The sequence below is a fragment of the Schistocerca serialis genome, chromosome 2 (assembly GCF_023864345.2).
Source record: "Schistocerca serialis cubense isolate TAMUIC-IGC-003099 chromosome 2, iqSchSeri2.2, whole genome shotgun sequence".
NCBI classification, from domain to species: Eukaryota; Metazoa; Arthropoda; class Insecta; order Orthoptera; family Acrididae; genus Schistocerca; species Schistocerca serialis.
Genome location: NC_064639.1, coordinates 187,410,329 through 187,427,554, shown reverse-complemented (window position 1 = coordinate 187,427,554; position 17,226 = coordinate 187,410,329). Strand labels below are relative to the sequence as shown.

General features: G+C 37.0%; 1 protein-coding gene across 2 annotated transcripts in view; it reads left to right on the top strand.

Moving 5' to 3' along the window:
- The window catches only part of LOC126456896 (AN1-type zinc finger protein 4-like), a 75,909-nt gene extending 59,730 nt beyond the window's left edge, over window positions 1-16,179 (top strand). The window contains exons 4-5 of one of the 2 annotated variants that reach the window (XM_050092734.1): window positions 4,082-4,202; window positions 13,924-16,179. In XM_050092734.1, the coding sequence (XP_049948691.1) occupies window positions 4,082-4,202; window positions 13,924-15,474 (1,672 nt within the window). In that variant the 3' untranslated portion in view covers window positions 15,475-16,179. Of the gene's footprint in view, window positions 1-4,081; window positions 4,203-13,920 lie in introns of both variants that reach the window. The other variant, XM_050092733.1, reaches the window with a different exon arrangement.
- The last annotated feature ends 1,047 nt before the right edge of the window (window positions 16,180-17,226 follow it).

Genomic DNA, 17,226 nt, shown 5'->3' with positions numbered 1-17,226 from the left:
GGAGTACAATTTGGCTATAAAAATTTTTGTTGGTTCTTGTGAATGGGGTTTAGCAGAGATAGAATTAATCATTAGATTAAGAAAAGCTGACCAGGGAGAGAATCTTTTGATCCAGGACAGGCAAATGATATTCATCAAACACTAATAAATGCTGACATAATCTTATTGCCTCCATTACATATCAAACTAGGTATGACTAAAAATTTCGTGAAGTGAATGAATGGATCATGATGGAACTGCATTTCTCTTTCTAAAAACCTAGTTCCTAAAGGTCAGTGAAGCAAAATAAAGAGGGAATATTTGTTGGTACTCAGATTAAGAAACTTATGAAAGGCTCACAGTTTGAAAATCAAGAATTGGCTGCAGGCTTCTTTCAAAAATGTTGTCATAACTTAGGAAATTGCAGATCTAAACATTACAGAGAACTAAACAGTGAGTTGATTGTGAACTATGGTAATGGAATGTAATATGTCATTGACAACACACATTGGATTCCTATCTTGATTTCTTCCCTGAAAACTGCGGCACGGCCAGTGAAGAACATGGCAAGCATTTGCACAAGGACATTACTGAAATTGAAAAATGCTACTTGGAAAAATGGATTCCAAATATGCTGGCAGACTGCTGTTGGAACTCAAAGTGTAGTAAAAAAATTGCTTCATATACAGTGTACGTAGGGAAAATCTGTTCTACCCAACGTTTTACACTTACTAAAATGTATAATTGCCAGAAATGTTATTTATGTGGTTACTAACAAACTGTTGGTGATGGAAGAGATTTGAAATCAGCAGAAAAACTCAGTAGAATCACTCCATTATACTTCCTTTAACATTAAAAAATTTAAATTTTGCTGCATTTTACTGCTGTTGGAAATTGATGCTTGGGCACTGAGTGTCAAAGCTACCTAATAAGTGTGAAGAAAATTGGAGGGGGGACATACTGTAAGGTCCCCTCGGTAGGAGAGGGGGGGGGGGGGGAGAGGGGGAGAGAGAGGGAGAGAGAGAGAGAGAGAGAGTGGGGGGGGGGGGGGGTGAAACAACTTGCTGCAGACTGTGCCAGCATGGGGAAGGCTGGGAAAAAGCAAACAGAAATGTAGTATTTCTATAAATTCTTCCATAACTAAGTGAAACGAAAAAGAAACAGCTCTGTGCTTCCCACTTCCACTCCCCCCTCCTTTGTGCCCCTTCACATTTGATGCTTCTCTTGGTCCCTTAATATTACTGTACTCAAAATGTAGTTTGATCTAGCTATGTATTACAACATTTGTGACAGATTCCCTTGTACTCCAGATATTAACTCTTTGGAGAGCAAGCTCAGGCCATAACTGTGTGCTAAAAAATCACACTCAGATATAGGTCGGACTGTGATTTTCTCGATGTGCGAGCCACCTATCACCGAAAACTGGACTCATTTTGCCTGAGAACAGTGTAAGGACATTGTGCTACCTGTCTCCTGACTGGTGGTGCCTTCAGTTGTCAATTTCTAAAATTATTTCGAAAGAAACATTAGCGGGCGTAACAGCTGTTGTCTTAAGTGGCTGAGGCAATATAATCACACTGATCTAATTCTGCTGCAAATATGTAAAGTTTGTTGAGTGAGAAAGAAATTTTGGATGCCCAGTAGGAAGAAATTGCTCAATCATTCATCTTTCACTTTTTTCTTGGGAGGATAGTTGTAGTTTCTGTCATTATTTTCAGATTTGTAACCTATCAAAGAACTGAAGTAAAAATGAAAAATAGCCCCTTTTTAGTATGTATTAACTCTCAAAAAAACATTAGTTACGCATGTGCCTGTAATGGCATAAATGGCCATTTTCCTAGGCCCAATGTTCCTCTAAGTTGTCAGCCTCCAAAGCATTAACATTGGTTTTAGATCTATTTGTGTAGTAAATGAAGGCTGAAATTCATTTTAAATATGAACTGAGCTTTTGAAGGAACACAAACAAAAGTGTTTGCCATTCCTTAGATTATGAATTAACTCTTAGAACAGAATATGAGGTAGAGGTGTTATGGAAATTTGGCAGTAATGGACATAGACATAACAATTATACTACAAATGGAGAAAACAGCATGATGAAATTTAGCATTGGTTTGTAGAGAATGGAGTCAGTACAGTAGGGAATCTATAAAACAGTTGTACTGCATTCTTATCATCACAATAGCAGGTGGTATGGGATGGGTTGTGTGACAAGTGCAGTTCTGAATGCAGCAGGTATATTGCTATTTGAGATTACTGTAGAAGAAGAGTGTGTTAGTGGTACAAAAATATTGCATAATGGTCAGGCATAAATGAGTATCTTTAAAGTACCTATAGGAAATGTCATTTGGGTTGTGTAAATAGACAAAAATTATTAAGTAGAGCTGTGGAAGGCCACAGTAAGAACTGCGAAAGTATATAAATTATGACATAACACTGTGGAGTGTATTGTTGTCAGTAAGGGTGATTTCTGTTAAATTAGAAATTTTTCAGTATGCAAATAGTTGTTGGTGATGGTGATTTTACTACTTCAAGAAACAGTGATAATTGCCCACTGTGATAATGCACAGACTGCTTCATCAGGTTTTTGCACACAAGGAACTCACAAAAGACATTCACTGTTCTACAACAGTGATTTTTGGCGCTACAGAACTGTATGATTACATAAATTTTAATATAAATCATTGTCTTCTGATATGGGCAAATTTGCAGCTAAGAGCACAAAAGGCAAAGAAAATGTGCACAGTGTTTCAGTATATGTCAACATCACAGTTTGGTACTTTAGCAATGCTTAGGAATGTTGGTGAACCTTTGTTGTTGAGTAGTACGCAGGGGAAAGGGGAAAGAAATCCGTAGTCATCATTTGATAGAGGCAATGCCATCAGACAAGCAGCTGTTTTGCTTCCATTTAACATGGCATATTTTGCAAGAAATCGCTTAATTTGGCACACACCATTTAAGAAAAGTTCTCCATTTTCTGTTTTTCCTTCAGAATCATAACTTTTTTTCTGTAAATTATTTGTGTAATCTAACATTTGGTGTAAAGAAAAATGAGTATTCCAATTTTAAATTGTGAAAACTTTCAAACATTTTTAATTTCTTGTTTTCCAACATTCTAGTCTGTAACTTCCTAGACAACAGCAATAACATGTTCATAAGCATCTATACAAGTTTTTACCGGTTTCATTTCACTTATAAAATTTCTCAGCATGCTTTTTCAATACTTAAATGGCTTCAGAGAAGTCTTCTTTCAAACTGCCTTGAATTTGACACTCACAGTTGACCTTTTGATCTTCTCAGTTAAGTTGGATGTTGACCTTACAATTGAATTTTCAGTTTTGGCAAGAGGAAATAGTCTGTAACTGACAAATCTGATTAGTAACAGGTGTGGGACAACATTGTGACTTTCTTTTCAGTGAGAAATTCGCAAGTCATTATTGCTTGGAATTGTACAGCAAGAGAGAGTCACAAAAGGTGGAGAGATTTGAGCAGACTTGGATGCAAACTAGAAATTGTTTAAACACTGCCAGATAGGATTCCTTATTTACTCTTCTAGGTGTAGTGACATTCTTTAATGTGGAAGCAAAGTGGTATTCCCAGCAGACTTTTATGTATAACTCTGTGAGTGTTACATTGAGGAAATAAAATGGGAAGATTGGGATTTCAAAAAACAGATATTATTTACCAACAATGGGGAATAGATTATTGCCACTGCAATTGCTTATCCTGCAAATGACAACCAGCATACTGAACAAAATATTATGCACTCATTAGAAGCAGGAGACTAATGAAATAAAGTAACTTCTTTGAATTCAGGAAATTAACATATTACAATTTCCCCTGGTCATTACGAAGCCACATTAAGTTTATAAACAAATTGGGAGACATAGATTTCTCAATAGAAGATCATTAAAAATGTGTTACTTAATAATTTTTTCATTGGATGAAAAGCTAGTATAGGTGAAATTGTGTCATATAGCTAATCTAAGAAATATTTTCATGTGCTTGTAATTATGTATTTCTCTATGTATCATTATTTAACAAAAGTAGCGTGCACTACAAGATGTTGTCTCCTGCTGTCATTTTGATATATCATTCTATGCAGAAATTTGTTTGCTGAGGATGATCCAGAAGAAAATGCAAAAAAGTTCCATGAGAATTCTGTTACAATGGGAAAAATGCGTGACCTGCGCAGTAAGATGGAAGCATTGTCACTTCAGAGAAAGGTACATTGTAAAGTTAATTTGAATACTCTGGAAACTATAGCTTCTGGAATTTTTAAAGATTAGCTTGCAAGGATAAAGGGACATAGCTTAAACTGTGTCAGATGAAGGTGAGGTTTAAAAATTTTTCAGGGTCAGGAAAGATCTCTCCAAACTTAGGGACAAAAGAGAAGCTTGGTGAACCGAAGGATTAGTGAATAACAATACTGTATCAGTTGAGTTTCGCACATTTAAAAATTCCAAAAGCTAGACATATTCATGTGACTTCCAGTTTACATGTCTGTTGGTTCTGTTCCTGTTTCCGTTGCTGGTGAGTATACACTTCACTTCTCTCGCAAATATAGCAGACAATTTTTTGAAAGGCGTATAATTTAGCTAAGTTTCTTTGATGACTCTATTCTTATAATGTCAGTCATTTAGAATAACTGTTTACACTACAGATCTTAACAGTATGCTGCTGCATGAAGGTTTATTTTCAATTAAAAAAGCACTCAACATCGTCATAATTTGTTTGTTGCCAGGAGGACTGGTGTGTTATGTTGTACAATGTTGTAAATTGATAGAAAATTGGTTTGCACTCTATATCAAATTGCTTATTGTTTACTTGTGCATAGAAATTCTGATAGCTTGAGCTGAAGTTCCTTGATTCTTTATAAAACAGTACAGGAACACAGACATGTAAGAAATCTGCTCCTTGAAATTAAAATGTAATAAAGAGAATGAGAGATAAAAGTATTTATTTGAGAACTTTTGAAAAGAGTAAGTGCTATGTTATTCATTTTTCTATATGTTTTCTGTAAATTGCATTTTTGAAATTGCCACTAAGCCGTGCATAATGCAACAGCTGAAATGGCACAGATGTAATTCATACGTGAACAAGGAAATAAATTACAGTAAGTGTGTAAGTTCCATTGAACAACACAGTTATACAGGTATAGTAAAAGCTGTAATTTATATAATCACCACTAATCATTTCATTGAGTATGTATTCACATATATGCATTGTACAGCAGGCATGGGCAACCTCTGTGACCCATAGGCTTGATTCACATACTTACTTATGCATATGGGGTAGGCCGCCTCATCACTTGATGCAACAGCAGAGCTCCTAGTGCATGAAATCAGAACTGTAGTGTCTGTGACGTTAATTTTTATTGACTAGTGCACCAAATGAATGACACTGGATTCATGACAATCCATGTGTTTTTGAAAGTACATTCATTTTATGTCACACGATCTTCAGATGTTAACATTATTTACATTTCATGAGGTTTTTGCAATACATAATATTCACCTTAGAAACCTCCATTGCAAAACTCTGAATGCCATTAGTAAAGAAACAATTTTCACGGCATGTAAATAAATGTAAACATCTGAAGATGTGAATCCAGTCCTCTTGAAATTGCACCATGGAAAAATAAACACTTGCGGTTGCAGATAATTCATTATAAATTATCTTCAGTTTCAACAACTGCTGTGTTCTAATACGTCCTGAGCAGAGTACAGTGTGAGAATCTCACTTTCAGTACCATGAAATTCATCTGTGGGCTGGATTGAAACCAATTGCTAACTGGATCCTGCCTATAGGTCATTGGTTGCCCACCCACATTCTACAACTTTTAGTTGTATAAAATTATTTATGTATGAAAGTATGTCTTCCAAAAATCTTGTAAAAGTACAAATTACTATATTCTTGTTTGAAGATAGTCATGTGCAAATAAGATAAGGAAAAGTGTCCTGATTTTTCCAACAACAAATGTAGTTTAATAAGATGAAATTTAAACTGATGATTGTAATATGCTTACAACACATTTAACTCTACTTGCACCTGTGAACACCTACCTCTCTTTCCCCCTCCCCCCAAGTGCGCGCGCGCGCGCACACACACACACGCACACACACACACACACACACACACACACACACACACACACACACACAAACAGCATGAGAATCAAAAACTCTGTTGCAGAAATAGTAACAATTCACTTTCATTGGTATTTCTGGTGTAAAAGATGTTATAAGTGATAAACAAAATCTATAAAAAAATTATACAAATGTCATATATTTGTATTAAATGAAAAAGTTATCAGAACAATATTAGTCTTGTGACTGTTCCTTCAAACTTGAAGAAAGTAAAATGTTCATTTTTTTAGTATTATTTTTAATGTTCTTGTATACCATAGACTTTCAGATATTTGCAGCTTTGTTGTTCCTGGTGTTTCCTACCATTAATTTTCTCATGTTTCACTTACATGAGAGCAGAAAAGTAATTAAGTGGTTAGAATGCCAAACCTGTGTTCAGCAGAAGGGGTTCCAATCCTTGCGCAGCAAACTTAGTCTGAAAAATAAGAGAGAGCTAGTGACAGAAATGATGCATGAAGGATAGTGTGACTTGCCAGAATAGCTCAGTCAAAAGAGGATTCCCACGTAGAAAGCAGTGTTCTGGGTTTGAGTCCTAGTGCAGTGCACAGTTTTAATCTGCCCAGAAGTTACAAAATGGCATGTACTTCACTGTGAAGTGAATGTTTAATTCTAGAACTACTACATTAAGTTATTAATCTGTCAGGTTTTCTCGACTTGATTGATTAATGCTGTGCTTCTGGATGTTCTGCTGAGCTGTTATTTCCATTTTATGCATAATATTTTGACAAATGACCCAGCCATGTTCCTCAGGAGTTGCAAATTATGCTGTTTATGTACCCTGTGCCTGGACTTCAACCAGACTGTTAATTTTCTTTGTCTCACACAGCTGTTTATAGCAGAGTTTGATTCCTGACACCTACTATACCCTTTAATGCTCATTAGTTTTTCAGAGCTCGCACTGACATTTGTGAAACACAAATCCTCTCGGCATTTTCCAACTCTGGTGGATGTGATGACCGATGAGTTTTAATAGACTGAGAGCAGGACCCCAAGCGTCATTTAAATTGAAACCTCTGCCCCTTCTAATTCTGGTTTTCTGACATTATTATTTCAATAGACTCTTCAGTCCTTTCATTGCTACAGATGAGCTCTTTGCATTCTGTGCTGAGGCTGCTTTTGTTATGACCGCACTGCTTGCCAAATGCTGGTACCTGTGCTGAGTGACGGTGTTCCAGCTGATATGAAATACTAATCGTCCGATTTTTCAAAACCTATTAGGTGAAAAAAATTTGAGTTTTGCCAGTCTTACTGACTGATATCTGCTCTAGATAAAGAATGGAATTTCTTTTCATTATCCATCATCCTTGCTGCACTGCATCAAATTAAATAACACATTGCACGAAATTTTAGTGTGTATGCAGAAGTAAAAACACATTGCATGAAAGTTGTGTGTACTTTATCTTAGCTTATAGATGGCAGTGAATGAAATGTAGGTAAGAAATAATAATTTTATTTAAAATTGAGAGCAGAATGAGATTTCATTTCATTCTCAAGTTATTGGGGTTTATGTCCAAAGGACAATAGTGCTCAACGTGCCCATTCATGTCCTTGCACATTGCATATCATATTGTCATAACAATCGTCATATCTCATAAACAACTCAAGATATCAAAATGAGGTTTTCTGCAAAATAGCATGCAATGAGGCACGTAAGTTGTATAATAAATACTCAAAACTTTTTTATTCATCAAGATACGAAAGTAAATCGTGTGCACCAGTGAGAGGTCGGCGGCTCGGGACGCGTTCATAGAGAGTAGAAAAATCCAAGCAGCATGCATATACACATCCATAACACCTGGGGAATGGCGTAGCAGGCTTGTACATGCCCGCACCAGCAAAAGGGTTAATTATGCTGCTCCAGAAACTTAGCACTTGAACTAAAATACTGGTCTCATCATGTTTCATTTCATGATTATATTCAACATAGCACTCAGCGTCAGCTGATTTGCTTGGTTACTGGTTGGGTGTGTCACTGAAGTTCCATGTATCTCTTCTTGACTGTACTGATAGTCTGCCCCATGTAAGACATGCCACATTCACATGGAATGTGATGCACACCCAGCTTTCGGAGATCTAGATTGTCTTTAATATTATGAAGCATAAATTTTACCTTAGTTGAATGGAGAGTAGTACACTGGATGCCATGTTTCTGTAGGAGTCTACCAATCCTTCCGGATATAGGGCCAGCATAAAGTAGATAAGCAGTTTGTAGCTTCACTTTCTGAGTCTCTCTCTTCTTCTTTCTCAGGCATTCTTGATTTTGACTGCATCACCCATTCAGTTTGGTGATCTGAATATCCATTCTTTTGAATCACTATTCATAGGTGTTGTAATTCTTCAGGGAGGCTTTCCTTGTCTGAAAGTGTCTGAGCTCTGTGAGCCAGAGTCTTTAGCACAAAACTGGCTCAGTACAGAGGTTAGTGTGTGTAGGTTCTGTATACATACTGTATTCCAGGGATCTGTCCATTCTTCTTGTAAGTAACACATCAAAGAACTTGGTCCTCTTTTAAAAATGTACTATCATTATTTTTGTATTACGATGTATAAAGTTTCATTGTTCTAGAAACTCTTGAACCTTCTTCGTTCCCTGTGGCCATACAAAGAATTTTTCATCCATTTACTGATTGAAACAGGCTGCTTTCAACTTGGCAGATTGTAGTACTTTTGCTTCAAACTCTTCCTTGTGTAGCTTCACCATGATGGACTACCCATCACCACATCTTCATTTTGATCATACAGTATTATTTTCCGTCGAACGGTTAATACTGTAAGTTGATATCAGAACATGTCAAAAAGTTCTTTACTGCAGTTAGTTTCAGTAAATCATAAACTGACGATAATATCCTTAGCCTGTAGCCCCAGTTGACTGAGACAATGTACAAAGTCAGCGGAGTTGTGAATGTTGTCTTCACACTTCCCCCACATATTCTCCGAGAATGCGTTTCTGGTATTTTACTGGCTGGTATGTGGGTTAGCCAATATTGCTAACTATGGGTCTCAGAGTAATTCCTTCCTTTTGTTCCTCAGGAAGGCCATATAGGCATGGTAGCACTGCTGCTCATGTTTCAAGATCCTTAGTGATGATACTTGGCAAACTGACTCAGTGGGAAGAGTCATTATCATCCTCTCGATTTTATTTATAGGATAAACATCCATCTGTCTATATAGTACATCATTCAAAAGATCAAAAATCGTCTTATTATAGTGCAGACATGACATTAGGACTGTAGAGTTGTCCTTATTGGCTGGAAAAACTACAGTTTCCTTGACATCTTGCAGATATTGCAATGGTATTCATCTCCCTTGGAGATCGGTGCTCTACAGCTTTGTTGTGAACTCTCTTGAATATGATGATGAAATGAAATATGATGAGACTGATAGCATAGTACAAACACTAAGTTCCTGGGCCATCATAATTAACGAATCTGTTGAAATAAAGAGGTCAGGAAACCTAATAAGAAGGGACAGAGGTTCCAATTTAAATGATGTGTGGAGTCCAGCACTCAATTTATTAAAATCTCACAGGCCGCCACATCCAAAAGAGTTGGAAAATGTTGAAAAAAATTGCATTTCTTGGAATGTCAGTGCGAGCTCTGAAAAACAAGAGCATTGTGGGCATCAGGATCATACTCAGCTATAATTAGCACCACAAGACAAACAATAGTTCACAGTGTGGTTAAAATCCAAGCAGCAAGTACACATAACAGCAATACTCGCAGCACCTGAAGAAGATTTCTGGGTCAGTCATCAAAATATTGTGTATAAAAATGAAATAACAGCTTGGCAGGACACCTAGAAGTACACCATTAATCTTAAGTTATTTTTTCTTTGGTTTTTTTGGCCATTGTTCTGGAATTTGAACAATCAACTGTGGTAAGTCGCAATTATCTTATACATTTTCAGTCAACTTCCATACTAATAACAGCCAAACCAGAGTAATCCTTGCAGGAGTCATCTGCTTAATTAGGCTTCACATTTAAAAAAATCACTAAGGTTTTCTCCACCTGCATGAGCACATCTCTGTTATAAAAATGGAGATATTTTTTTCAGTTGTGATCGGGCTAGATTATAATCGGTTTAATACTGTTGAAAAATTAATAATTCACAAGCTGTTTGTTGTTCTTGATACTATGATGAATGTACTTAACTGTAGCTGCCAACAATCAGTTTGTTGCACAACAGAGAAAAGAGGTGATTGATTCAGAGGATGATTCTCTTAACTACCAAATTAGATAGTTTTATCATGTAGTAAATTTAAAGACAAATGAATTTGAGTATTTTCAAGTGTTTACAGCTGTAAACTTATTCTAGCTATTGACAGTCATTATAATGTAGCACTTCGACCATACAGTATCATGTAGGTTGGCACCATCATTTATCATCAGAACATATGGCATTAGCCCATTCATTTTAATTATATAGACACAATCTGGGTTTTACCTCTAGTAAAACCAGCCAAATCCTTTCGGGAGGTTTACTGATTTCAATAATTTACTGTAATTCGACTTGCTCTTGGCCATTAAAAATTTATTTCCACATGTAGCTCCTATATTTGTTAGATCATTTTTATGTTAATATTTTGCATAGTAAACAATTACCTTCAGTTTTTGATTATATAAAATGAAGGTTTTTCTGTGTCACTTGGATTGCCTGCATTCACGCTTGATATAAGCCTGGCATGTCTAACTTCAGTTTTTAATAGCAGTTTTTGAGTAGTCATCCCACCATGCTGTTTCTTTTAGAATACTTATTTAACTCCATCACTCACATAATTTCTTTACAATTGCTGCCATCACCTCTTGTAGAGTATCCCCACTCTTCATTTGATAATCTGTTTCCCTTTCAGGGACACAAAGTGAGATGGTGCAGTGGTAAGACACTGGACTCATATTAAGGAGGCCACTAGTTCAAATCCTCATCCAGCCATCCACATTTAGGCTTTCCATAATTTCCCTAAATAATAATGCAAGGACAATTTCTTTACCCATCCTTCCCCAATCCGAGATTGTGCTTCACCTCTGATTACCTTGTTGTCAACTAGACATTAAACCCTGTTCTTCTTTCCTTTCTTCCTTTCTTTCAGTAACAACCTACCACTTTTCCCTTTTGTTTCTTCTTCTCCACCAAGTTTTTATTTTTGGTGATCTCTGGTTACAAAGTTGACGGAGCTTTTTCAATATTATATATACAAATCTCACTCCGTGATCTCCATTTGTATGTTCACTTGATATTGCACTACCTGACAAAAAAAAAGCACTCAGAAGACATGGGCTAATGTGTATGTAAAATCATATACACGTATACACCATCAGCAGGTCTGTAAATGATTATAGAGTTGCAGTTCTGTGTAGTGATAGTAGAACATCCACCAGAGTACATTAGTGTTATCTTTAGTATTGTCACCACGCCTCATAGATTATATAAAGGATACAAACGGCAAACAATGTTGGAAAGATGTGGTGGTGTTTACTCATGTGAGACAATGTTATCAGCACCTGACAGTGTTTGAAAAGAGCATCATTGTGGATCTCCATTTGGCCGGCTGATCAAATCTTGCAATATCCAGATTTGTGAGCCATTCAGGCTTGACAGTGGCCCATTGTTGTATTGCATGGGAACATGAGAACAGGCATACTAGTCATCAAGGTTCTGGTTGAACATGTCTGACCCCACAATGGAGTGTTACAGTACTGGGTACCAAGAACATCATAACCTCTTCACATTTTTGCCTGCCTTTCGAGAACAAGTAATGGACTCCCCATAACATTCTATGTCTCGCCACACCCTTGGTTGGAGACTAGCATCAACTAAACTGCAGAATTACCATCCCATACATAGGCTGCCATTAACACCACAATACAAATGGCTCCATTGAAGTGTTGCCATGACCAGGAAGATGGACTGCTGATTAATGGTGAATCACGCTCCTGCACTACCACAGATCTTCGTCAGTGAATGTGACAGCAACCTGGAGAGAGTCCCATTGTTCCAGTGCAATGTTTCAGAGAGGCACTGTGGTGTTCCTTTTGGCAACGTGATTTGGGTAGCCTGGGTATGATGTCAGGTCATAGCTGGTAGTGACAGGAGCAGCTCTGGCAGTACAACAATACATAATGGGCGTCTTGCAGTTTTGTATCAGTTTTAAGGTGCCATTTTTCAACAGGACAATGCTCATCTACACATGGCATGTGTGTCTATGAATTGTCTGCATGTTGTTGACGTACTCTTGTGGCCAGTGGGATCCCCAGATCTGTCCCCGATAGAAAGTGTGGGGAACCTTTTTATGTCCACTCCTTGCCAGTGTTAGTAGCCAGGATATCAAGGACCAGTTACAACAGTTGTGGATAATCTTACCTCTGGAGAGGATACAACAGCTTTATGACATCCTTCCCGATGTGCATCAAAGCTAGAGGGGGTGCAACATCATACTGATAAGTGGACTCACACAGCTAAGTTCTGTGTAAGTTGGACTTGATTTTGTCTCAACCAGTAAAGTTTCACTTCATTTCCACCTCATTTTATGGATGCTTCACTTTTTTTGTCAGGCAGCGTACTTTAATACCACTGATAATCTTCCAGACTTTGGGATATGTTAAAATTTATCTGTGATACTTCTACTTTTAGCACCTTAACTGTAGTGATTGTTGGTTTTAATTCATATAACTGACAGTTTAATTGTTTATTGAATAGGAAACTAAATGTCACTGTAAATGTGTGGGGTCTTTTAAGTTATTTGAACATTCCTCTATTATCATCATTATCGTCATTATTATTTTATTCATAGGCCAATGATCTCTTTATCCAAGAGGGATATTACTCATTGCAGTTTTATTCTACTTGGTCTCATTAATTCCCAAACTAAGAAAATTTAATTCTTTCCTCTTCGGTTATTCAAAGCCCAAATTTTGCAGAGGTCTATCTCCAGGTAGTCAGCTACTATCATTTGCACTTGATGTAAGGAGATTCTTATTACAAGATGCACTATAGCATAAATTATGAGTCAATCCATCTCTGACCTCCAATACTAAATATAATTACTTGAGTTCCACCAATTGCCACTTTTAAGGTTCCTTGAAGGTTCTCATATTCCTAGCAACATGCACATGCCTGCACAGGCAGTTACCTACTTCGTACTGTAGACAGTCTCCCTCACCTTTCATGAAGGATTAGACCTTTAAAGAAATAGTTTCTATGATAATAATGTGGGGGGAAAAGAGATTGCTATATTCCACAGAGATGACACATTAAGCTGCAGACGGGCACAACAAAGAGACACTTGCACATTAGCTTTCAGCCACAGCCTTCATCAGAAAAAGGCGCACACACATACATTCATTCACACAAGCAAGCACACCTTATGCACACATGACCACCATCTCCAGCAGCCTCGGGCCAGAATGCCAGTACTCTGGTCCGAGCTGTTGGAGATGGCAGTCCTGTGCTGCGTAAGGGGTGTGTGTGTGTGTGTGTGTGTGTGTGTGTGTGTGTGTGTGTGTGTTTCTCTTTTTTTAAAAAAAGGTGTCTTTTTAATTGTCTGTCTTCAACTTAATATGTCATCTTAATGGTAAGTAGGAATCTATCGTTTCCTTACCTTGTTGATATTCGAACCTGGAGTTTTCATTGTTTGTTTAGTTTTTGTGATAACGTATTCTTTTTTTTTTTTTTTTTTTTTTTTTTTTTTTTTTTTTTTTTTTTTTTTTTTTTTTTTTTTTACATTCATTTTCCATTTAGGTGTTTGAGTTGACATTTAACAAAACACATGTATGTAATGGAAATCTGTTAAATTCTGTTTCAGCAGCCCAAGAAGTCTGCACCAAGAGTACTCTCGGCAAAGAAGTCATTACTTCATGTTCGTAAAGGGACACCAAGACCGTGTAACAAACCATCCTCACAAGAACATAGAGAGGACATGAAAGGAAGAGCATCACAGAATTTTCTTCAACTTCCACCACTGGTGTCACCACCACCACCACCACCACCACCACCACCACCAGCTTCATCATTATCATCATCAGCAGCAGCAGCAACACCAGCAACGTCAGCAGCAAATCCATCCATGCGATTTCGACTAGCTCCTTTAAATACCAGCCTTAGTTCTATGACTGCTGTGGATGCAAATCAGCCAGATTGTTGTGAAGAAAAATCTCTTGATAATAAACAGAACTTTCAACTCCTAAATAACAGTAATCAGATTCACCATACTTTAAAGAAAGAACCAAAAGAATTAGAAAAATTACACAGTCTTTCACCTTTGGCATCTAGCACAGTTAAACACATAATAAACAAAAGATCAAGTTACTCAGGAGTTCACAGTGGTAGTAGTTCTAGTCGTGATAATGTCCAGAAAAATAGTGAATGGAATAGAAGAAGTCTCCCATCATTGGAGAAGCACAAGTCTGAAATGAAAAGGTCAGGTAAACAGTCTGTTAATCATGTTATGGTTAACAGAGGTAAGAATACAAATGTCTTGGGCACTTCAAATATAGCGATTGTTGAAGAGGAAGGTGATTCCAGTGCTGTAAATGTAGACCCAGATTTTTCACCACCGTCAAATGCCATACCAGTTCCTTCAAAAGAAGCAACCACATTTACTTTGTCTCAGGTTCCACGAGAGAGAATAACATCTGTTGGTAGTGGTAGGTATCGTGTGTCTCGTCTTGTTTTGGATGAAGAATGCCGTCCAAAAACGTCCCCTGACAAACTATCACAGCATGAAAAATCAACTCTTGAAATGTGGGGAATTTTGACAGACACAAAGTGGCATAGGCATCGTAGACGGTCATCTCATTGTAATTCAAGTGTTGATTTACTTGGATTCCCTGCCAATAAAAACAAGGACAATGAGAACCCTGTAGCTCATAACAGAGTAAGTGATGAGAAGCCACTGTCATTCAGGTCATCACTGTCTGATCTACCAGCACGTTCACCAAAGTTTGGCCGAAGAAGTTTGAATAGCAGTGTGGATGCCACCAAAGAACAGAAAAGATCAGAATGGTACCAACCAATGGCAGCAGAAAGATCTGTGCGTAAGCCACTGCTTCATCTTAGCCCAAAAATGAATTCAGAGGGAAATACTCTACAGATTCTACCAGTCCTTGAAACAAAGTTACCTCATTTGTCTGTTCCTGAGGCACCACTTCCCAAGAAACCTATGCGCATTCGCTGTGCTGAATGCAAGAAAAGGCTTAACATTACTAACACATACACGTGCCGTTGTGAGAAAACCTTCTGCTCTGCACATCGCTACTCGGAATTGCACAGCTGCACTTACGATTACAAGTCTGAGGGCCGAAAGCTGTTGGAACAGTCTAATCCACTGGTAACTGCACCAAAACTTCCCAAGATTTAGTTCACATGGAAAAATGGGCGTTCATTTAAAAAAAATCTTCCAGAAATTGTATGTATATAATGTAAAGCTTGTTGTCTAGTGTACTCAAAGGTAATGTAAACTGTAATATTAACTTTTTTTTTTTTTTTTTTTTTTTTTGACAAATCAGTTGCTGCCTTTTGTATTGTCCTGATGGCTTTGCTATTAATGAAGTACTGTTGTTCAACTTCTGTTAATTTGATTAAATTTTTTATCATTCAGATATATTTTCTTTTCTGGTGGTGCATCTAAATACCACACACACACACACACACACACACACACACACACACACACACATTTTTAACAAATTTTCTCAGCAAAATATTCTTAGAATATTGGAAATACAAAGAATTTTTATAGGTATATTGAGTCTGAAAAAGTTTAGAACTTTGGGATAATATAAAACTTCTGCTCTCCAAGCTGTATGATTTTCAATGTTGACATTGATGTAGTGTTCGAGATTCAGATCAAATTTTCTCCAACTTCTGTGCTTCTCAAGGTGTTCTCCTGTAATTGGCTTTGAAATATAAACACAGTATTAATTATTACTGAGCTGCCAAAAAGTATTTATAAAGAACTGTCCATTACAACAGTACTTAAAGTGTTATGAGATACACATGTTAGCTAATAAATTCTGTGATCTATGTAAGCATAATAAACTATTTGCATTGTTGTTTTTCATAATTTCCAGTATTTTTTTCTTTTTTTCTCCTTTGTTTCTCCCTCCCATCCTTACCCCTCCACAGAGTTATTTCGTTGCAAGTTTCAGTGAAGAACAAAATTTTAAATTTCTCTATATATGGTCACCGATAATGTGATTGAATGGAATTTCACCCACCATTGCCTTCCTCTCATTTAAGTTGTAGGAACTGGTAATTAGAGAGAATTTCCTTTTATAATTTCTTATGATATTTCATTTTGGTAGTATATGTGTGTCGCATGCTTGGGTACAGTTTCTATCAGCAGATGCCAATTTGGAATGTCGTTATACTTAAAATTTGGCTGAGATTATTATTATTTCATATTTTTCTGAAATAAAGATATTGACATTGAGGCTTAAGATACGTAAATAGACACATCAACACTGAAAAAGGGATTTGATGACAGATAGTCCATGAAAAAAGGAGATGGTCAATAAACTCAATGTAACGGTGGTCCTTTTTTTGGCTCTGCAGAAATATTATTACCTAAATGTACCATCTCTGTCTGCCTGGAAAAAGATGAAAAGCTGAAATTAGTCACTGGCCTAATATACCTGCACACTATATGACATATGTGGTTCAGCCAAAACACTTTCTCATTTGTACAATGATAAGAATGCCCACTCATAATATTGGAATGAATCTATACTAGATCACTGCACGGAAAACTAAGTCATACATCAGCACACTATTTTGCAAGAGAGTGATTCCATGGAGGGCGTTTTAAGAGTTCTGGATAACATGAGAAAGAACTCGAAACATTATTCTATGATACCACTTTACAAGTTTTAATAAAACTAGGGTACACTGGATTACAGATGGGGGATGGAGAGATGAACAGAGGGACGGGAGGTGAAGGGAGATAGATAGGGGGAGGAGCAGATGAACAAAGAAAGGGAAACAGATGGGAGGATGAGAGTGTAACATATACCCAATGCCCATACATATTTAGCAGTTGTGAAGCATTGCCAGATTCTTTAGTAAAATGTAAAAACAACGAAATGTTAGACAGTGTTGACGCATGTGAGTA